This window comes from Idiotropiscis lumnitzeri, chromosome 10 (genome assembly GCF_059441095.1).
Source record: "Idiotropiscis lumnitzeri isolate Australia: NSW breed Sydney's pygmy pipehorse chromosome 10, RoL_Ilum_1.0, whole genome shotgun sequence".
NCBI lineage: Eukaryota > Metazoa > Chordata > Actinopteri > Syngnathiformes > Syngnathidae > Idiotropiscis > Idiotropiscis lumnitzeri.
In genome coordinates, this window is record NC_142400.1 from 15351176 (window position 1) to 15369978 (window position 18803).

The following is an 18803-nucleotide window of genomic DNA, read 5'->3' on the forward strand; positions in this document are numbered from 1 at the left end:
GCCATGTGTGTATCTCACCTTTGTGTTTGCCCGCTCCCCCCCCCCCGCCCTTGTCAGGCTCCATCCCAGCAGCAGATGAGGATGTGGCCAGGCAGTGATGGTGGAGGTGGGGGTCAGGACCCAGCATACACCCAGTTGCTGCTCCACAAGCCGGCCGCCTCCCAACAACACCAGCGCCACTTCCTGGACCAGCCCCATCATCCCCACCCGACCTATTCCCATCACGGGAACGGCGGTCGTGGCCTGCGACAGGGCGGACAGACGGGCATTGGCGGCGGGGGAGGCCAGCAGGGATCCTCGCCCCAGATGAGTGACAGCATGGATGTGGGCGTGTCCCTAGGGCTGCACCACCTGGGGGCGGTGTCTTCCATGGAGGCGTCTCAGTTTGGCTCCGCCTCCCTACCCCTCGCTCTGCCAATCGGACTGTCTGCCTTCCGGACTCGGACGGCCCCCACCGCCCCTGGGCCGCAAGCCCCGCCCCCTGAGGACTACTACCCTGCCTCCAACAACAATAACCCCAGTGCAGGGGGCAGAGGGAGGCCGGACTCAGATGAGGGGCCAGCCAACTCTTGATAAAACCTGAACCATGCCCTAAAGCCATACAATTTTAACTACAACTACGACAACTACACACATACGGCCGGAGTTCAGAGACAAAGACTTGAACTTTGTGCTGAAGGAGACAGTCTGTACTGCATGAGAGGAGGAGGATGCTGGGAAAACTCTCCTTTTTATCCTGTTTTACTTTTTGTCTTTTGTTGCAACTGTCATTTGAAAAGGAATGATTGTGACAAGTTTGTTTTTATTAATATTATTGTTGTTTAATATTATTTGATTTTTTTTTTCCTTCTGTGGTTTGAGGAGTTGTGTGTTCTATTGGTTGTGTGAGCCTGGAGAGGAGGAGGAGGATGTAGAGGAGGGGCCCCTGCTTTTCTATTTCACTCCATTCTGATGCAGAAAGTGGAAGGAGAGCACACTTTTCATGTTTACAAATTACAACATTAGTATGTTCTCATTTACAGCGTTTAGAGAATCGGTCACGGTACACAAACTGACAAACACAGACACACACATGCACCTCTTTTCAACAGGAGAGATGTCAGTGTGTGATTCAGGACTCTTAGATTTTCTCTCCTGTGTGTTATGCGTTTTTTGAGTGGAGGGTTGTTTGTTTTTGTCCTCCCTCTGTCACTCTCGGCCCGGTTGTGACGGGTGTATAGAGAGGGAGAGAGGCAGGTGGAGGGAAGAGAAGGTGACAGGACACTGATGCCTTCCTGGCACTCACAGGGATCTTCTTCTCATCCTCTCGTCTTCCTCTCCTCCTCCTCCTGTTGTATCTTCTCCAGACAGCTCCTCCTCTCTGTGCTGCTAATCACCATGACAACTGGTCCGGATTGCTGCTAAAGATCCAACACAGATCAATAAAGAAATAAAAAGAATAGAAACAGAAAGTTAAAAAAACTTTTTAACCCTTCTGCTTAAGAGAAAAGGATAAAGTAAGAACCACTGCATCTCAATGTATTTATTACTATTTAACAAGAAAAAAACAAACTGAAAGTAACCCTTTTTTCTGCTCTTTGTTTGGTTGCCTTCTTTCTGCAGGTGAACTCTTGATTGGCTATTGTAACAGTGACAGTAACTGGTGACATGGGAATGTCACTGGTTGTGGGGGCTGGGTGGTGGGGAGGGTTTGGGGCAAAATAAAGTTGGATATATAATAAGAATAAAGAGTATACTTTTGCACACCAAAGTCAAACAAACATCAGCTCTCCGCTTTTATTCCTACTAACCTGATTCATGATCTTACATATTGTCAGCACACGCAAAGCCTGTCAGCACATCTACTTATGTGTCTTTATATCAGGAGAAAGTTCATCTTTTTAGTAATAGAGTAACTCTGCATTTCCACTACACAAACAGCCAGAATATGATGTGGCCATTAAGTAAAATTGTCAGATAGAAGGCACGAGTGATTTATAAACATGACTGCTAATTGAATACATTCCGCTGTGTGTGGCATATGTTTGTTTGTACAAATCTAGGAGAAGCTCTAGATGCACATTTAATCGGTAATAATGAAATTAACATATTCTCTCGTAAATCTCAGGGAGCTACTCAGATTTATCACGAACAATAAAATGAAATTACATCGCCATGAAATGTAAACCTAACTTCTGTAAGTCCCAATTTAGAGATACTTTCAATGGTTGTTGCAGTTTGCTGCTCGCCGTAGCGAGATGTGAAAGCCAGTGGTGTCCATTTTACGTTGCCACTCACCTGCCCTATTTAGATACATAGATTTCTAAGCGGCTTTCACACATTATTTTCTATCGCCACGGCAAAGATGCTACCCTAGTCTAGTAGAAGCATTACATGCACTTTAGATCGGTAAGAATCCGATTTTAAATTATCTTTTGTGAGGTATATCCGAGTGCTACTTAGATTCCTCTATGTTGTCAGAACCATCAACAATGTAATGAAGGCGGCGGCCAACTAACCTCTGCCCGTCACCATTTCACAAAAATTGTGAAGGTCGTTCTTTGAGAGGCTCGCACTGCTCCATAGATGAAACACCCACTGATAACGAAAAAGCGGGAATATAAAAATAAATTGAAGTAGGCAGTAAGAGTGGCAATGTAAGATGGCTGCCCTGTGGCTTCGGTGACGAGAGGCCAATTGATAGTCCATTCATATGTCCGTGGAGCAGACACGGTGGAATTGCGGATTCCGGTGGTCGGACATAATTAAAGGTAACACCACCCTGACATGCCAGGCAAGTATTTTTTTGTGCACTGTGGAGATACACTATGAAGTGTTTGTGTCTGGGCTGGTTCTCAAGCTTGTGGAGTGCTAGCTACCCGTCTGACAGGTGACTTTATTTTTATTGTTATTATTTGTTTTTACTTTAACCCCACTCATCCATTTTCTGTACTGCTTAGCAGTTCATGCATGTTTAATTTGTTGTCTGGAAGTCAACATTAATTTCACTTTCAATGTAGCTTTAAAAACAAACTTGAACTGACGACCAAAACAAGCTGCGCGTGTACCAGAAAACCGTCACGAAATGCTGAAAGGCCACCTCAAACAGCGATATCACTTGTTAAATTTCAGTACGAATGAATAGAAAAGCCAATGTTTAATGCGTTATTTTGCGAATAGGCTTGCACCTTCAGTACTGTTTGGGACATCTTGCTCCATAAGAACATTTTCAGTGGCAGTCAAAATAGTTGACACAATCATTTGCTGCACGTTTTGCGATGAATGTGGAAAAATGTGCCCGGTTGTGCGCATGCATGTCATCCGTCTGATAAACCGACGGTTTCATATCATTATCGACAGGCTCGTCGCGCCCTTCCATAGACTTACTGTGTTACAATATACTCATGTTTGTTGTCTCTCGTGTTTTAAATTTGCTCTATTATTTCCCATTATAATTATTATTTTTTTTCTCCTGTTTAGCCAATGAGGACTGTGGCGGTCATCGGAGGGGGAATCGGGGGATTGGCAGCATCTTACTATCTTTGCAAAAGCCCCCAGATTGCTAAGGTAGCACACAAATCTCTTTACTGTATTACTCTACTTCTCCGTTTGCAGACCTTCTTCAACCACTGACTGTGTTTTTGTGTTTTCTTCTCAAGGTCATTTTAGTTGAGTCCAGCAGTCGTTTTGGAGGTTGGCTGTGGTCCACCAGGAGGTCTGATGGAGGGGTCTTTGAACATGGACCCAGAGGGATTCGCCCTGCCGGGGCAGTGGGTCGAAATACCCTTAATATGGTAAGTAATTTGTCAGTCATTTTTAACCATCTATAAGTAAAATGTATTGACGTGAATCAAATGTGACCGCCTTAACACAATGATGATTTCTTTGGAATTGGTCGTTTCAGTCTCTGGAAAGCTGTATGACTGAAGTATGAACTTTGATTGCGATGGGAAAACAAGTGCAATTGGAGAAAAAGATACACCTCTAATTATAAGACACTGCTGTCTATTATTCAAAAAGAGTGTGTGTTTGTATAGGTGGAGGACCTGGGTCTTTCAGGGGAGATTCTGCCTGTCACCTACAGTCACGATGCATCCAAAAACAGATATTTGTATGTCAACAAACAACTTCATAGGATGCCTTCAGGAATAAGGTAAAAGACTGCTTACAACTAAAGGTTCTGTAAGGTGCACAGTAAAATGCATCTCTGTGAAAAAGTCAAATCAGGTTTCTTGAAGGAACAGACCGGTCAAAATTCATTTTTCAGCATTTGATTAGTCAGTGTGTAGAAGAAATAAAAGTGCAATGGCAGTTGATTTCCTGAAAAAAGCTTTGAGCCGGTTAAGTATCAAAGGGCGAGGACACGTTTGAAATTTTTGTCCGCTTTTTCTCATATCTGTGACGTTTTTTTCTGACTTGATTATCAGTCTATTGTGCTATAAAAGTGCTGGATAGTGTTGTCAAGTATTGCCATAATTTGGATATCATCCTCATGTCCGGTTGCATGTTCTTTGTTGAAAAAGACATGAACAGTGCAATGGCTGACAATGCAGTCAGCCTCCGAGCCTCCAATGTGATTTCTATCACAACTCTTTGTCCTTAAAACATAACAAATTAGCACCAAAATTAAAGTGTAGGCATGTGATAATCATTCTCTGAAAATGTTAGAACGAAACTAGAAATATTTTGGACAAGTGCAGTATTATCGATGCTATATATCCATATAAAAAAACATTATGGGTGGGTGGAATGAATTATTTATGTATTGTTTTCATTTTATTGGGCATAGATGATCTAAGATGTGTTTTGGGTCATGGAACAAATTAATCGTGTATCTCAAGGCAGCACTTTATGTACCATAGGGGAAAAAAAACACTACTGCTCATAATGTTCTTGTATATGATGTTTATATTGTTATATCATAATATTCCATTAACAGAAATAAGGCTTTTGCGCCAATAGAATGTCTCAGTGACAAATGTCTAATATAATCAATTCCATTCTCCTGTCTTTTGTCTTGGTGTTTTTTAGTGGCCTTCTCCGGACAGTGCCTCCTTTCTCACGGCCTCTGCTGTTCAGCATCACCACAGAGATATTTGCCAAGAAAAGCAAAGAGGAGGATGAATCCATCCATTCGTTTGTGTCCCGAAGGCTTGGAAAAGAGGTAAGGCTAAACGAGAAACCGTTAAGACTTGGCTCCTACACAGTAAGAAAGTTGGTCGTGTTTTTTTTAAGAGGTCTGACGCCGTCTTTTTTTCTTTTTTTTTTTTTTTCAAAAACTGTTAAGAGAAACAAATATGTTGTTGTGGCATCTGGTGAATTTTCTCGATGTTTTGTCATATTGCAAGCATGAAGCTGTATGTGCATGTTTCTCGTGAGCGTTTTTTTCCACAAATTGACGGGAACTCATGGATGATGTTTAAGTCCTCTTGTCAAATGAAGATTTTCCGCCTAATCTTTGTAGGTGCTGGAAACTTTCACGATTACCACAACAACATTGTCTCATCGTCAGACATGCCTTTTTCTAGTTGTTACTAGTTCAACCACGAACGAGTTCCCAAGCTTTTTTTCATACGACACGTGAGCACTCGACACAATGACAATTTGTGTCTTTCTTTTCTTTCTGTGTGTATTTATGTGTGCACGGTTCTAGCTTGCAGACATTGCTGTGGACAGTCTGTGTCGGGGGGTGTTTGCGGGGGATTGCCGGAAGTTGAGTGTGCGCTCCTGTTTTCCCGTCCTCTACAACGCAGAGCAGCGTAGAGGTTCCCTGACGCTCGGCATGCTGCTGGGCTCTGGTATCGATCCACTTTCAAATCCATTTTTCATGCACATTTGCAGCAAATTTGATGTTAACATTATATTGGCGTAAACCTGCAGGTCCCTCCCAAGTGGTTCCTCCTGGTGCTCTGAGCCAGAGAGCCTCGAAAGAGTCGTGGGCCCAGTGGTCCCTCAGAAGGGGGTTGGAGGAACTCCCAGAGTCCATCACTGACTTTCTCCAAAGGAGCAAGAAGGTGCAGCTACACCGAGAGGCGCCTGTACAACGCATCAGTCCTTCAGCTTCAGGTTGGACGGTGAGAGAGCAAACATTTTTACTCTTCTTTTTATTGGCCTCTTTGGTCAGCGTGCTCTCACCGAAATGTAAGTACAGTTAGATAAACATATAGTTATCATGTTCAGAAAATATTAGAACGAAACTCGCAATATATTTTATTTACTTAATGCCATAAGTTTGCCTTGTACAGTGGACACATCCTGTTACCTATTCCGTGACCTTGTGATCAAACAAAATTCATGATTCACTCACCACACTTCGATGACGTGCATTGTCCGAAGCGATGACGGAAGCGCGTTTAAAAACATCTGACGGGCTGACGATTACAATTTGGTCCAGCTTGAATAAATGACGGACTGACAATGACGGAAGGGTGCTCAGGCTGCTGAGTATTGAAGGAATGGAAACATTTTGTAAAATGGAAACAAGTGTGTGTTTCTAACAATGTGTGTTTGTGTTCAGATCCATTTGGAGGATGGGACCATAATGGCTGATCACATCATCTCTGCTTTGCCTGCTAAAGGTCAGTTGCAGCTTCATGAGGTCCTAACATTATTTTACAACTCAAATGCCAAGGGAGGGGTACTGTTTAACTGTAACTCAAAACTGTAAAATGAAAAAAAAAGCCCTTATCCAGAATAAAATCTGACAAAAATAATTGTAAAGATAAAAAACAGTTTCCAAACACGGATATTTATGTCGCATGCTTTTAGACCAGGGCGATATGGAGACTGAGACGAATGGATCAAGATGTGTTAATGAGACTAGTAAAGGAGTTGTTTTCATATTTAAAAAAAAGTCTTATATTTTAAGAACAATGTGAGTCAAACTGAGAAAAGACATAAGTTGCGTGTGTGTGTTTGGTGCCTTCAGTACTTTCGTCTGTGCTGCCGTCCTCCTGTCAGCCTCTCATCCAGAAGCTGCAGGACATCTCCTGTGTAACTGTCGCTGTCGTAAATCTGCAGTATGAGGGCTCCGTACTTCCTGTAACGGTGAGTACAGCATTAATGCACACAAACGCACGCACACAGTAAAGTGACAAGTGTGTGCGTGGGTTGGTGTCTCGTCAGGGATTTGGACATCTGGTTCCATCATCAGAGGATCAAGGTTTACTGGGTGTGGTCTACGACTCTGTCCCCTTCCCTCAACACAACAGATCTGAAGGAGTGACAACGAGACTGACGGTAATCGCTGGTTTCGAATGTTGCCTATGGCCAGTCAAGTATTGGCGTTCCCTTACCTGCTACCTTAGCTTGGGTTGCTTCCACCAGTCCACTATTCAGTATTTTGACAACAGTTACTTTTACTGCTGTGTCATTTTGTCTCAACTCAAGACAAATATGATTTCCACAAGTGCATGTTTCTGGATATAGTGTATTGATTCTTTGAAATTTTGTGGTTTGGGGGGGGTATTGTCTCACATAACTGGCATTTCTGTTGCATATGCCCTCTCGTCTCCAATGTACAGATACCCCGGTCATGATCACATTCAGCATCTTCAGATTTACTGTGCAATTCAAGATTATTAGATTTGTTCCAATCAATCCCAAATTATCAAAGTATTTTTTTAAATTACCTATAGCCAGTAGAATATGAACATCAGCTATTTTAGTGTTGACTCCCAATTTGTGGCCGTTGTCTAGGTGATGATGGGAGGTGCCTGGTTCCAAGAAGCGTTTGGCTCTCCAGCTACAGTAACAGACGAGCGTCTTTTACAGCGGGCCACTGAGGCGGTGCGCTGTCACCTGGGAGTCACCTCTCCACCCAGTTGGAGTTGGGTTGCTCTGCACCAGGTATGACGAAGTGCTGTTCGGTACTTTGACATAAGAGTTCTTCAAGCTTTTCAAATGAAGCTTTTGGATTTCTATGTTTGGACTACATAACTGTTAAATTACAATGCTCAATGATTGTTTCTCATCAGGATTGTATACCTCAGTATTACGAGGGTCACTTTTGCAGAGTCGGTACGTATTAACTCCCTTGGGATTATGCTACACTTTGCTCTGTTGTATTTTCATTTGGATGTGTTGTCTTTTGCCATTCTAGACAATATGCGCAGATTCATAAAGAATAACAGCCTTTCACTTTCTCTGACCGGCTCTTCCTTTGATGGCGTGGCTGTCAATGATGTCATCTTTAGTGCAAAGACAGCTGTAGAAGAATTATTGGGAAATGGAATTTAATGGAGGTATAAAAAAATAACCTTGTAATTTATTTTTTTAAAATGTACATCAGTGTTGTGAAGGAAAATATTTTTGCATATGTAATCTGAGGATTACATACACTAATTTAATTTGCAATGCTTCTCTGACCTTTAAATATGAATGCAGGTGAACATATGCTTTGAGAGTGAGCAGAGGCTCATTTGCATGAGAAATCCACTTTCCAACAGGTCTAATCAAGGTCAAGGGTGCTGCAATGCTTGATCATTGTGGTAGTTTCTCAAAGCAGTTCACAGATGTGATTACTCGATAAATAGATGGAAGCTCTTGTGCAAAATAGTCTTTTTAAGCATTTGATTTTTTTAAACAAAATAAAAATCACTTGAGTGAAGCAAAGCCTTAACTTCTAGTGGAAGAATTGTACAAAAACTGTATTTTTTTTATCGGAGCTACTAATAAACTGATGAATGTATGACTTGGATGACTGTGTGTTGACCAAAAAGGCCAAATGATTTAAGAATACAGTGGAGAAAAACAACATAGCCATCATGAAGATTTGACTTTATTTAAAAGGGGAGGGGAAAATGCATTTAAGTCCATTTGCGACACCATGTCAATGATGTATGTAAGGCTATCTATTTAAGGCCCAGCTTCTTCTTTTCTCTCTGCTTTTTTCGTACAACCTCCATGTTGCGGTCCTTCCACATGCTTTTTCTCAGTTTGATGGGACGGCTGCCAACATACTTCCCTGTATTGAGAGGAATACACAATATTTCAAATGAGCACAAGACAGTAACAAATTAGCGTTTTTGTAGGAATGTCCCAATCATATTTCATTTTTTTTTTTTGCGCCCGACCCGATCGCTTGATTTTTCTACCAGTGCCGATCCCCAATCCAATGCAATGAAGAAGACCACATCTAAATTATCTCAATCGTTTTTGAAATTTGAATAAATGTATGATACCTATGTATAAGGCGATACAAAAAAAAAATCAGTGGTTCAAATTAGGGGCGTTACGATCATCTATGAGTGTGATTGACTGATCCCGACAAGGATTAGGTGTGCAATTTTACCAATCTGAAAATCATAAAACAAGCCAATCACGTTGATCGGATCGGGACAACCCGGGTGTTATGCGTTATATAAACAATGTGGCTGTAAAGTTGACAAACACACTGACCGTTCATCTCCCTCATGGCTCGCACATAATCATTCGGATCTTTGAAGCTGACAAAGCCGTAGCCTTTCGTTTTTCCTGTGCGCTTGTCTCTCACCACCTAAATTGAGAAGTGAAATGCACAAACAGTTATCGAAACTGATTGTGAAAATTGCATATTAAAAAATTAATGAGTACACTGCAGTGAGCCCGCATGTATAACAGTGGTTTTGTGTTCCAGCCCACCCCCAATAAAGGTGCCCTTCCATCATAATCTAATTTTTGTCTCCATTTTTTTATGAATAACATCCAGTAAGTCAAAATTAGTCCACTATGGTGGTGGAAAATATCTCCTCCAGGGGGACTGAGCCATCTGCAAAATTGTGACCGACCACAGTACATCCTGATGGAGGCACGGCTGTTGCCTGGTTCCCATGGAGATAATTGGTCCCACATCCATAATAACACTACGCGGCTGCGAACAGTCATATATGGTGATGGTCGGCAACTCTGCCGCCACCTGGCCCAAGCAGTCTGAAGAGGACTGAATTCCCCAGCTGGTTCTTAATACAACCAGCTCTGGTCCTCGATGGTTCCCATCCTGCATGTTTTAGAAGTTTCCCTCCTCCAAAATACTTGATTCAAATAATCAGCTCAGGAGCCTGATAATGAACTTGATCATTTGAATCAGGTACGAGCTGCTGCTTGATGTAACAACAAAGCTGATTACTCAAGTAATCAATGGAATAATCAATAAGATAATTGTTGACTGTTTTTTCAAATGATATAAGTGTGAGCATCATGGCAAACCCACCTTTGCTTTGAGGAATGACGGATACCTGCTGAAGGCTCGGGCCAGTATGTCGTCATTGACCTCATTGCCAAGGTCACCGCAGAAGATACGGAAGTCATCTGCAACCGAGAGAGATGTGGGTCGAGGTGAGACAAAGCAACCTTCGCTTCATACGTGGGTCATAATGGCAAGTGTCGCTACCCGCTTCCCACTCCAACAGGCTGGCGTCCTCCCAGGAAGTCCCCGCTGCCGTTCGTATACACTTCTTCACCTTCTCCGATTTGGGCTTGCCCTTTTTGTCTTCCGAAGAAGTTTCCACTGACTTGAAAACACACACACACACTTTGGATAGAAAAAAAGAAACAGGTTTCTGGCTAACACAATAGATAATGTTCAACTGGATTTAGACTGCAGCTGGGTAAAATATTTGGATTGTCTAATTTGCATGTACTGTTCAAGTAGGCAGGAAATATTTTGTTCTCATTTAAATGAATGACACCTCAAACATGACACATTTACATCCGATTTGATTCTCAATGCTTTGCCTGTAGTTTCCATTTAACAAATGTTTTTTTTTTAACTGTGTTCAATACAATTTTAAGAACAATGAGAGTTTTTTATGATGCTAATTGTGAAGTCGAACTCCGAAACATTTTGAGTGTGGTGTTGAAATTCACAAATAGAATCCAATTAAAAAAGTGGTATTAAGAAATGATTTTTAATATATTCACAAATGAGGGGGTGAAAATCCCAAGGGGTTTTCTTTGTTACCGAATTATCATTGGATTATTCATTAAGGTTTTACTATTTGTATGCATATTCCATATCAATGCAATTAACAGAAAAATTCAAACAAATAATCAGATAAAAATAATTTTAAAAAAAGAAATTAAATTTTTTTTTTTTTTTACTTGAACAATTATAAATACAAATGACAAAAAAATTCTGCAGAGTCATTTACGTCTATTAAACTGCCTTGGTACAGTAATTTGATGGCTCATGCAAGCCTATTTGGAGCACCTGACCGCGGCTTGCTAACGCTGGATCTGTCACTAAATGCCGGCAAAACGGCGTACAATACAGTGCCAGCGTGACTCAAGTTTCTTTTTTAAGCTCTCTTCATCAGCAATCGAACGTACGCATTTTTTTTTTTTTTTACAGAGATTCTCAAATTACTTGAGCACTTGTTTCACACGGGTAGGAGTAAATGAGTTTTGCTTCTTTCCAATATGTCAAATCAAACCGTTTCATTTTGCCTGCGTTTCTTTTGCAAATATTTCTGTTTGTCTATTAATATACTTATTTTCGTAGTGCATGTTAAATATCCATAAGAATTCGTTGGGAAGATTTAAAAAAAGTCAAATTTTCTTCTGCATTAGAAATACTTTTTGGGCTGATATTATAAAATATTGTAATGGCTAGGGATGCAACGATGTCAGAATATATTATCACAATATGAACCTTACGATACAATAATTATCACAATATATATTGACAAATATTCCAGCAGTGACAAAGAAAAAGGCTTTGTCAATTAATTTTGTTGTCATGTGTTTGGCTCAACAATGCAAAGTATTTTGGTCTATGTAGTTCACAATGCCGTGTTCGGTTGAAGCAGGTGAAAAGTAGTTTTTTTTTGACGGAGATGGACTGCTTTTAATATCGTAACATGATGACGAGGACATTGTGAAAACTATCTTGTGATATTTCCGTTATTGTTACATCCCTAGTAATATCTTGTAATATTTGTTATTTACATGTAGATACAATAATCATTCTATTAAACATAAATATATAAACAAAGAAAATGAAATACCGAAGCGTGGTCGTTCTTTGAATGTTTGCTCAAAGTCTTTCCTTTAGTCCAGATGGGCGTGTGCACCTCAGGGCGCACAGGCTCACGCTCGGGCATGCTGGGCCCAATGACAGCGCCACTGTCTTCGCTCTCCTTCTTCTCCAGCAACCCTGCCGCCACCACGGCGGCCTGTTGCTCAGCAACCCGAGCCGCCAGCTCCTCCTGAAGCCGCAACAGATAACTTTAGCATGGAGGGGAAAAAAAATACAATAACTTTTGTTTTTTTATTTTCTTGCGCAAGTGTGGTTAGTAATTCACTGATTTTCTGAAAATTATTATTATTATGAATATTTTGCGGCACACTTCAGCCCAACTATCACTCATACAGAGAAATTCACAAGTTGATTTACAATGAGTGGCCCTCAAATTTCAGGTTAGGGGCCACTGTGCTCCTACTAAAACAAAAAAGCGGTATGTAACCAGATAATGGCAGTGATGGAGGTGGCGAGGGGTCATATAACGACAACAGAACTTTTGTTATTCCTCTTAAAAAGTGTTAAAAGACATGCTACCATTCTGGCTTGCCGCTGAGCCCTAATGTCAGTTTTTCGGAGTGCAACAGTGACAGGCTGAGCAGAGTAAACAGTGGGCGCCGCTTGGAAGACTGTCGGGGGCTTGATGGAAGTCGAGACTGCTGTTCTGGTGGGTGGCGAGGGCACCATGGACATCACATCGCTGACCTGAACAAACAACAGTTTGGAGTGTTTTTTTTAAATCAAATTTAAGCTGTTAATGATCATTATTATCTCATTGAGCGCAATGTGTAATGCCACGAAGACTGACAGGAGGTGCAGAGGTCATGTGCTGCACGGGCGGAGAAACACCCTGAGGCGCTTGGCCCTGCAATGGAGGTGAGATCATCATGGGCGGAGGTGGAGGAGGCCGCGGCAGAGGAGGGGCTACTGGAGGACCGCGCAGGATATGGAGCCCCGGACCGCCTGTAGCATAACATGTATACACAAATAGGATCAGATTATCTCATTCAAGTACCAAACTAGTCAAACTGTTATTGGTGGGTTAACTTCACCAGGTTTCTGTAAAATATGGGGAACGAAGGCTGGTCTCATCTTGGGAGGAGGAGGAGCACTCACCGGAGGGACTGCAGGAGACAAGTCATACACTTGATCAGGGTTGGCACTGCGTCATCGAACAATTGAGTCGACCCAGCCACAATTGAGTGCAGTGAGCCGCGACACCACGTGTTTATGTGGCACAGGCATTTTAGCCCAAATAACACAAAACACATAACACTTCAGGGAGCGACCGAGCATTCTCCACACGGCAAGCTCCTGGGAGATGATGGTGGATCTCGGGAAGAGGCTGCAGTTCCCTGGGATTGCTTAAACAAGTCTGCGCTCGAACATAGTGCTGTGGTGAATCAAGGACCGGAAGACAATTCCGGTCAAGCGCAGAGTGCCATGGGAGGAAGGTTGCGAGGGGGTCCAAGAAAGGAAGGCTGCCAAGTATCAACACCTGGACCAAGAGTGAAGAGACAAAGGCTGACAGGCATGTTTTTTCACAGATAGAGATAAGGTGCAGGGGCTTCCCGGCAAACTATGCGTGGAGTTTTTTTGTCTGCCATAGGGATGGACGAGCAAAGCAAGAAACAAGCTACTCGTCGAATGTGGGAGGAGGCAAAGCGTGCCTCATGTTGGATTTGGAGTAAGAGTGAGAAGGAATGCTGGTAGTCAGGGGCAGATGGGAAGTGTGCTGGCCTCTCAGTGCAGAACTGCCAACTGGAGGGTGTTGTGGTTTGAGCGCCGAAACACCCAGTAAAGCTTGGACATCACTTAAAGACACTTGTCCCTGGCCTAAGGCTACAGCTCCGTGCCAAGATAGCTGAAGAAGGCACCCACAAGTGTATCCAAGTATTCAATAGTGAATTAAGCTAAGTCTTTGCACTTATTCTCTTTCAACAATTACACAAATTATTTTACAGAAATGTAATAATGTTACAAATCACATTAATTCTGAGTTTATTTGCCTTTATTGTAGTATATTATAGCAAAACACTTGTGCATAATAAATCTGACATTATTTATTGTTATACAAATAAATGTATTGCTTGTTAAAAATAAAAGAAGTGGAGGTAGATAAAATAATAATACATCAGAATTCCAATACTGAGGGAAGAAAAAAACTATTTGATTATTTTTCAAAACTGTTCTGCCCCAGTTTCTAATGGTTATATATATTTGAGTGAGTGATTTCACAGGTCTGAATTCCGTTTACCTGGTCCAACAAAGGTGGGTGGTGGTGGTCCAACAAAAGCCCCTCTGGCCTCTAGTGTTTGTTGGACCTGGCGAAGCAAGAAAAAGAAGTGAGGGATGAAAATATGATGATGATCAGAGGTGTTTTTACATTTGGCGTGACTTTCGAGAAATGTGTGGTACATCAGTGTTATTCTTAATTGCACAGCTTTCTACGTTTCTTCGGTTGTTAAATATTGTCAACAATTAATGTAAGAAATCGACGAGTCGTTTATTTATACATTGCTGTTTTGAAATGTGCTATATAAATAATTTGGCGCAACCTTTTTCTCTTGAAACAACCTCATCTCGCGCTTTTCCCCGCTGACTGTTTGCCTGTCTAGGGTGCACATGCGCCAAAATCTGACAATGGTTGATTAGTTGACTACCAAAATAATGCTTTGTGGCAGCCCTATTTTAAAAATTGATTTTTTTTCCATGGGTGGGATCAAGCTGATATACAAAAGTGCCTCTGTCAAACTGTCCCCACAAAGTGAGAATTAAAGGGAGCCAGCTAATTGCTTAATTAAGGTTTGTCTTGATACTTTGGACGATAACATGTATCCACCTTGAATGGAGAAAAACAAAAAAAATAGAGAGGGAGAATCAGAGGCCATTTGTTCTTCATAACTAATGAAAGCATACAAACCTGTCTGTAGGTGTTGGTGCCAATAATTGGTCGGACTACTGGTAGCGCTGTTACAGCTAAAGCTACAGGCACAGCCTCCATGACAGGTGGGTCTCCTGCTAGTGACACAGGTCCGCCTAGAACCTCTTGCTCAAACCTATAACGAGAGATATGGTGAAACATGTAAAGTCTGCACTGGGATTGGAGACCTTTACGTTTTCTACTGAAGAGTCATTCAAGTTCTACTGTTTTTGAAAATGGGACTGTAAAGTTTGAGAGATAATAATAATAAACTAGGCGGCATCTCTGACTGGAGTCAGAATCCAGAATAAGAAGTGGTACTCACAGAGCCATCTCCGCCTCCATCTCCTTCATACGTTCCTCTCCTGACTTTAGCGCCATTGCTGGACATACCAACAGACATCAGGAAAAACTGTCAGAACATCCTCAACATTTTCAGACACTCATTAATTCGTGAAATCATGTCTAATGTGAATCGTAACAGAACCATGGACGTTCAATTGCTGATATCACGTAATTATTCGTTTTGTCTGCGTTCTTTGGTGGGTTGTTTAAATTAATAGCCGAGCAGAGATTTAGACATCACATGGTGGATTATTTGCGTCATATCAGGTTAACGCCATTTATTCTCACCATTGAAATTTAGTGTCATTTAAATTGCACTTACCTTTATTTGCAATTGCGATTCTTTCGAAGGGAAATAGAATGTAGTCTTCTCAAAGCTGGGCTTTAGCTAGCATATAAAATGCCTTGTTATCGGAAAATTGGGGTAAAGCGCGAGCTGTATAATTTGCTTATTAACCAATATGGTACTTCTTTAAAATATCATGTCAACTACACATAGTCATGATTATAAGAAAAATAATAATAGAAAACCAGAAATAGTCGTCAAAACAACCGCCACCATGTTAGCATTAGCTTTCAGGTTGCATTTCCGTCGTATTCCTGTTATTATACTGCCCCTCAGTGGATCGGAGTATGTGGGAGGAGGGGAATAAATAATTCTTCTTTCGATTAATAGAGCATTGGTGCGAGGTTTAGATGCATACCGCCCCCTAGTGTACAAAGGTATGCAGTACTCTTACAATCTCATCAACTTCGTTTTCCTCAAATATGTAAAAATAGCTTCCCTCACTGTCACACGCCTGATCTTATCCCTTTCTCCTTTGGGCCCCAAGTACACTACCAATCGTCTCGTGCCGTGCCTCTCTCACGTTCCATTTCATCCTAAACTTGAGACAGTGTATACAGTATTTACATGGCCCATGTTTTCTATAGGTGGCACAGTGGCCGAATGGTTAGCACGATGGCCTCACAGTGAGAGATAGCAGCGGCCATGAGTTCGATCCCGGCTCCGGCCTTCCTGTGTGGAGTTTCCATGTTCTCCCTGTGCTTGCGAGGGTTTCCTCCGGGTCCTCCGGTTTCCTCCCACATTCCAAAAAAACATGCATGGCAGGCCGATTGAACACTCTAAATTGAGTGTGAGTGTGGATGGTTGTTCCTCTGTGCCCTGCAATTGGCTGGCAATCAGTTCAGAGTGTCCCCCGCCTACTGCCCGAAGATAGCTGGGATAGGCTCCAGCACCCCCTGCGACCCTAGTGAGGAGAAGCGGTACAGAAGATGGATGGATGGATAGATGTTTTCTTTAACACCACATCACTCACACTTGGCAGAATCCGTTTTTTCAATTGCATACATTGTATAATTCAGTCCCATACGACCAATCCTGAGTCGTGTCATAACTTCCTCTCTTCATATCCTTTCCTTAATTCTTATTATTAATATATTTTTACATTTTAATATTTCCTTCCCGGTATTTTCTCCTTGCCATCTTTTTTTCTATATGACGTCTTAACAATTTACTTTTACCTTCTCTTTTTTCCAATGGTACTGCAACAGTGACATTCTTTCCAAATTCTGCTATCCAGCAGAAACCAAATTGTATAGACACACTTGATATGCTTTAGTGAGCCATATAAAATTCTATGGCGGGCAAAATCAGCCCCCCGAGACTTGAATTTGACACTATTCACACGCGTATCATAATCTACCTGTTGTCATACAAGTAGGGTTGCCAAAGTTCTCACTCCTAAATAAGGAACAGGTGCACGGTGCCATGGTGGTGTGCGTAAATTCCCGTTAATCCTTCCTCTTGGCTATGTAACTGTAAAATATTTGCTGGTATGATTGGGTATCAAAAGTTTGTGGGGATGATAATCGTCCGGTTAGTACATATTGTCCAGTTGAGCAATAATCAAACATTTTAATCTCTGCAATCTTTAATTTCCTTGGATATGGGTGTGTAGTTTATTGAGCAAATGACAATGAAAAACAGGAGCGGAGGCAATAAAATGCCTAGTCAACATGACACCAATTTACTGCGGTCGTATCCATACACAAAGTTCAAAACACTATGGGCGACATCAACTGAAATGTCCTCAAACAAATCGTAAAAGTGTCTATTTTCGACACTTTTTACTGAGTCACTTACATGCTAATGCAAACGGACCGATCGATTTTGAATGGAAAGTTGAACGGTTACGATTACTTTTTTTTGTCTTGTAGTTATCGCGGGTCCTGAAAAAAGGTGGCTAAAACATGCCGAACTAAAATTAAATGACATTAACAGGCTAACCACCAGAGGGTGCTATGACAGTCACGACAACAGAAAAATGAACCTGACTTTTTTAACAGTAGTTTTGCGTCATGTTATTTATTTTTTTAATAACTGTGATGCAGAGCTAGTTTTCCTCAAGTTTTTTTTTTACAAGCTGATCAAAAACACACCCACGCGGTAAAAAAAAAAAGAAAGAAAGCGCAGCAGCTTTTAAGTTGTTTTCTTCACCTTCAAAAATCCTCCTCAGTGCATCAGGCAGGCCTTATGCCTGTGATTGGTTGACAGGTAATGTAATTGACGCTTCATCGGACTTTGCGTTTATCCGACCTAGGATCTGTAGAATGCAGTTTGATGTAGTTACAAGAGTATATACGGGACATTTGAGGTCCCGTATGAGACGACCCAATTTAGCCCAATATACGGGACATTTGGCAACCCTAAAATAAAGCGATAATTCTGTTGTATGATACAACATGGTTGTATACAACATGGTTGTATCATACAGCCTCGTTATGGCTTAATTTTAAGATAAACAGGTGCAGATTTCACATTGAGTAAATTGGTGAGGGAAATTAACAAAGACCACCATTATTTACGTAAATAGCTTAAATGTTTTGTGCCGTTTTGTTTGGTGACGTGTGGTGAAATGTTTCTCATGTAAAATACAGGAAGAGCCTCGCCTCAGGAAAGATTGGGAAACACTGGAGGAGGGAGACAAAAATAAATTGACGCAAATCGAAGTGCAAGCCTAGTCGGGTCGGTCAGGACACAGACATCATACACATAGAAAGCCTTGTTGCTGTAATACGTCAGCCGTCCGACATATTTGATGTGGCAAACCTGCCCGTAAACTATAACAAATAAGTGAGCTGAACTTCATACAGTGACAACCTACAATGTGAATGACTCATTCATTCATTCCCACACATGCAAATATATTTAATTAACAGATAAGAACAAACTCTGGTGATTATAAATGTTTATTCCCATATAGTTTAATATATATCATCATAGTAACCGTGCTACTTTGTTGGTAGCTCAAAACACTTAATCTGTTTTCCAAATATAAACACACGCATGCACATACATGAATCTAAAGTTATTTAAATATAGATAGTAAATATATTATCATTTTGTATAACCACAGGAGCGTGGTCACAACATTTTCAGTAGGGTGGCAGTGTGTCCGTCATTCTTTATCATATTACTATCAGGACTTTAGTAAATAGAATTCACACATATCCAGAAAAAAATTTGAGATTGCTGTATTGTACATCATACCTTTG

The 18803-nt window shown here is 41.3% G+C and overlaps 3 protein-coding genes across 6 annotated transcripts in view; 2 read left to right on the plus strand and 1 right to left on the minus strand.

The window, feature by feature from the left end:
* The window catches only part of dyrk1b (dual-specificity tyrosine-(Y)-phosphorylation regulated kinase 1B), a 51736-nt gene extending 50079 nt beyond the window's left edge, over positions 1 to 1657 (plus strand). Inside the window, exon 13 of one of the 2 annotated variants that reach the window (XM_088306744.1) lies at positions 58 to 1656. In XM_088306744.1, the coding sequence (XP_088162870.1) occupies positions 58 to 573 (516 nt within the window). In that variant the 3' untranslated portion in view covers positions 574 to 1656. Of the gene's footprint in view, positions 1 to 57 lie in introns of both variants that reach the window. The other variant, XM_088306743.1, reaches the window with a different exon arrangement.
* Positions 1658 to 2648: 991 nt separating this feature from the next.
* On the plus strand, positions 2649 to 8668 carry ppox (protoporphyrinogen oxidase). Of its 3 annotated transcripts, none has more exons than XM_088307099.1 (13): positions 2649 to 2750; positions 3460 to 3546; positions 3639 to 3773; positions 4017 to 4132; positions 5011 to 5143; positions 5633 to 5777; positions 5860 to 6053; positions 6497 to 6557; positions 6908 to 7026; positions 7105 to 7218; positions 7678 to 7827; positions 7956 to 7998; positions 8081 to 8668. In XM_088307099.1, exons 2-13 carry the CDS (start codon positions 3463 to 3465, stop codon positions 8215 to 8217), a joined length of 1431 nt encoding a protein of 476 aa, XP_088163225.1. In that variant the 5' UTR covers positions 2649 to 2750; positions 3460 to 3462; the 3' UTR covers positions 8218 to 8668. The 3 variants fall into 3 exon arrangements, with proteins under 3 accessions (XP_088163225.1, XP_088163223.1, XP_088163224.1); XM_088307097.1 differs by having other exon boundaries at positions 2656 to 2773; XM_088307098.1 differs by having other exon boundaries at positions 2721 to 2869.
* A 74-nt stretch (positions 8669 to 8742) lies between these two features.
* rbm42 (RNA binding motif protein 42) lies at positions 8743 to 15867 on the minus strand. Its single transcript, XM_088307100.1, has 12 exons — positions 15568 to 15867; positions 15226 to 15283; positions 14901 to 15036; positions 14235 to 14301; positions 13030 to 13101; positions 12786 to 12940; positions 12515 to 12682; positions 11964 to 12164; positions 10349 to 10469; positions 10169 to 10266; positions 9379 to 9475; positions 8743 to 8944 (listed from the first exon to the last, which is right to left on the minus strand). Exons 2-12 carry the CDS (start codon positions 15279 to 15281, stop codon positions 8832 to 8834), a joined length of 1284 nt encoding a protein of 427 aa, XP_088163226.1. The 5' UTR covers positions 15282 to 15283; positions 15568 to 15867; the 3' UTR covers positions 8743 to 8831.
* Positions 15868 to 18803: the final 2936 nt, after the last annotated feature.

Bases quoted from the DNA above. Each gene is read 5' to 3' on its own strand.
- ppox (XM_088307097.1), top strand. From the start codon at position 2,693: ATGTCCGTGGAGCAGACACGGTGGAATTGCGGATTCCGGTGGTCGGAC. The intron at 4,133-5,010 runs GTAAAAGACTGC...GGTGTTTTTTAG, and splicing joins AGGATGCCTTCAGGAATAAG to TGGCCTTCTCCGGACAGTGC. The intron at 7,219-7,677 runs GTAATCGCTGGT...GCCGTTGTCTAG, and splicing joins GAGTGACAACGAGACTGACG to GTGATGATGGGAGGTGCCTG.
- rbm42 (XM_088307100.1), bottom strand. From the start codon at position 15,281: ATGGCGCTAAAGTCAGGAGAGGAACGTATGAAGGAGATGGAGGCGGAG. The intron at 12,941-13,029 runs GTGAAGTTAACC...GTTATGCTACAG, and splicing joins CCATATTTTACAGAAACCTG to GCGGTCCGGGGCTCCATATC. The intron at 8,945-9,378 runs GTCAGTGTGTTT...CTCTCAATACAG, and splicing joins AGCCATGAGGGAGATGAACG to GGAAGTATGTTGGCAGCCGT.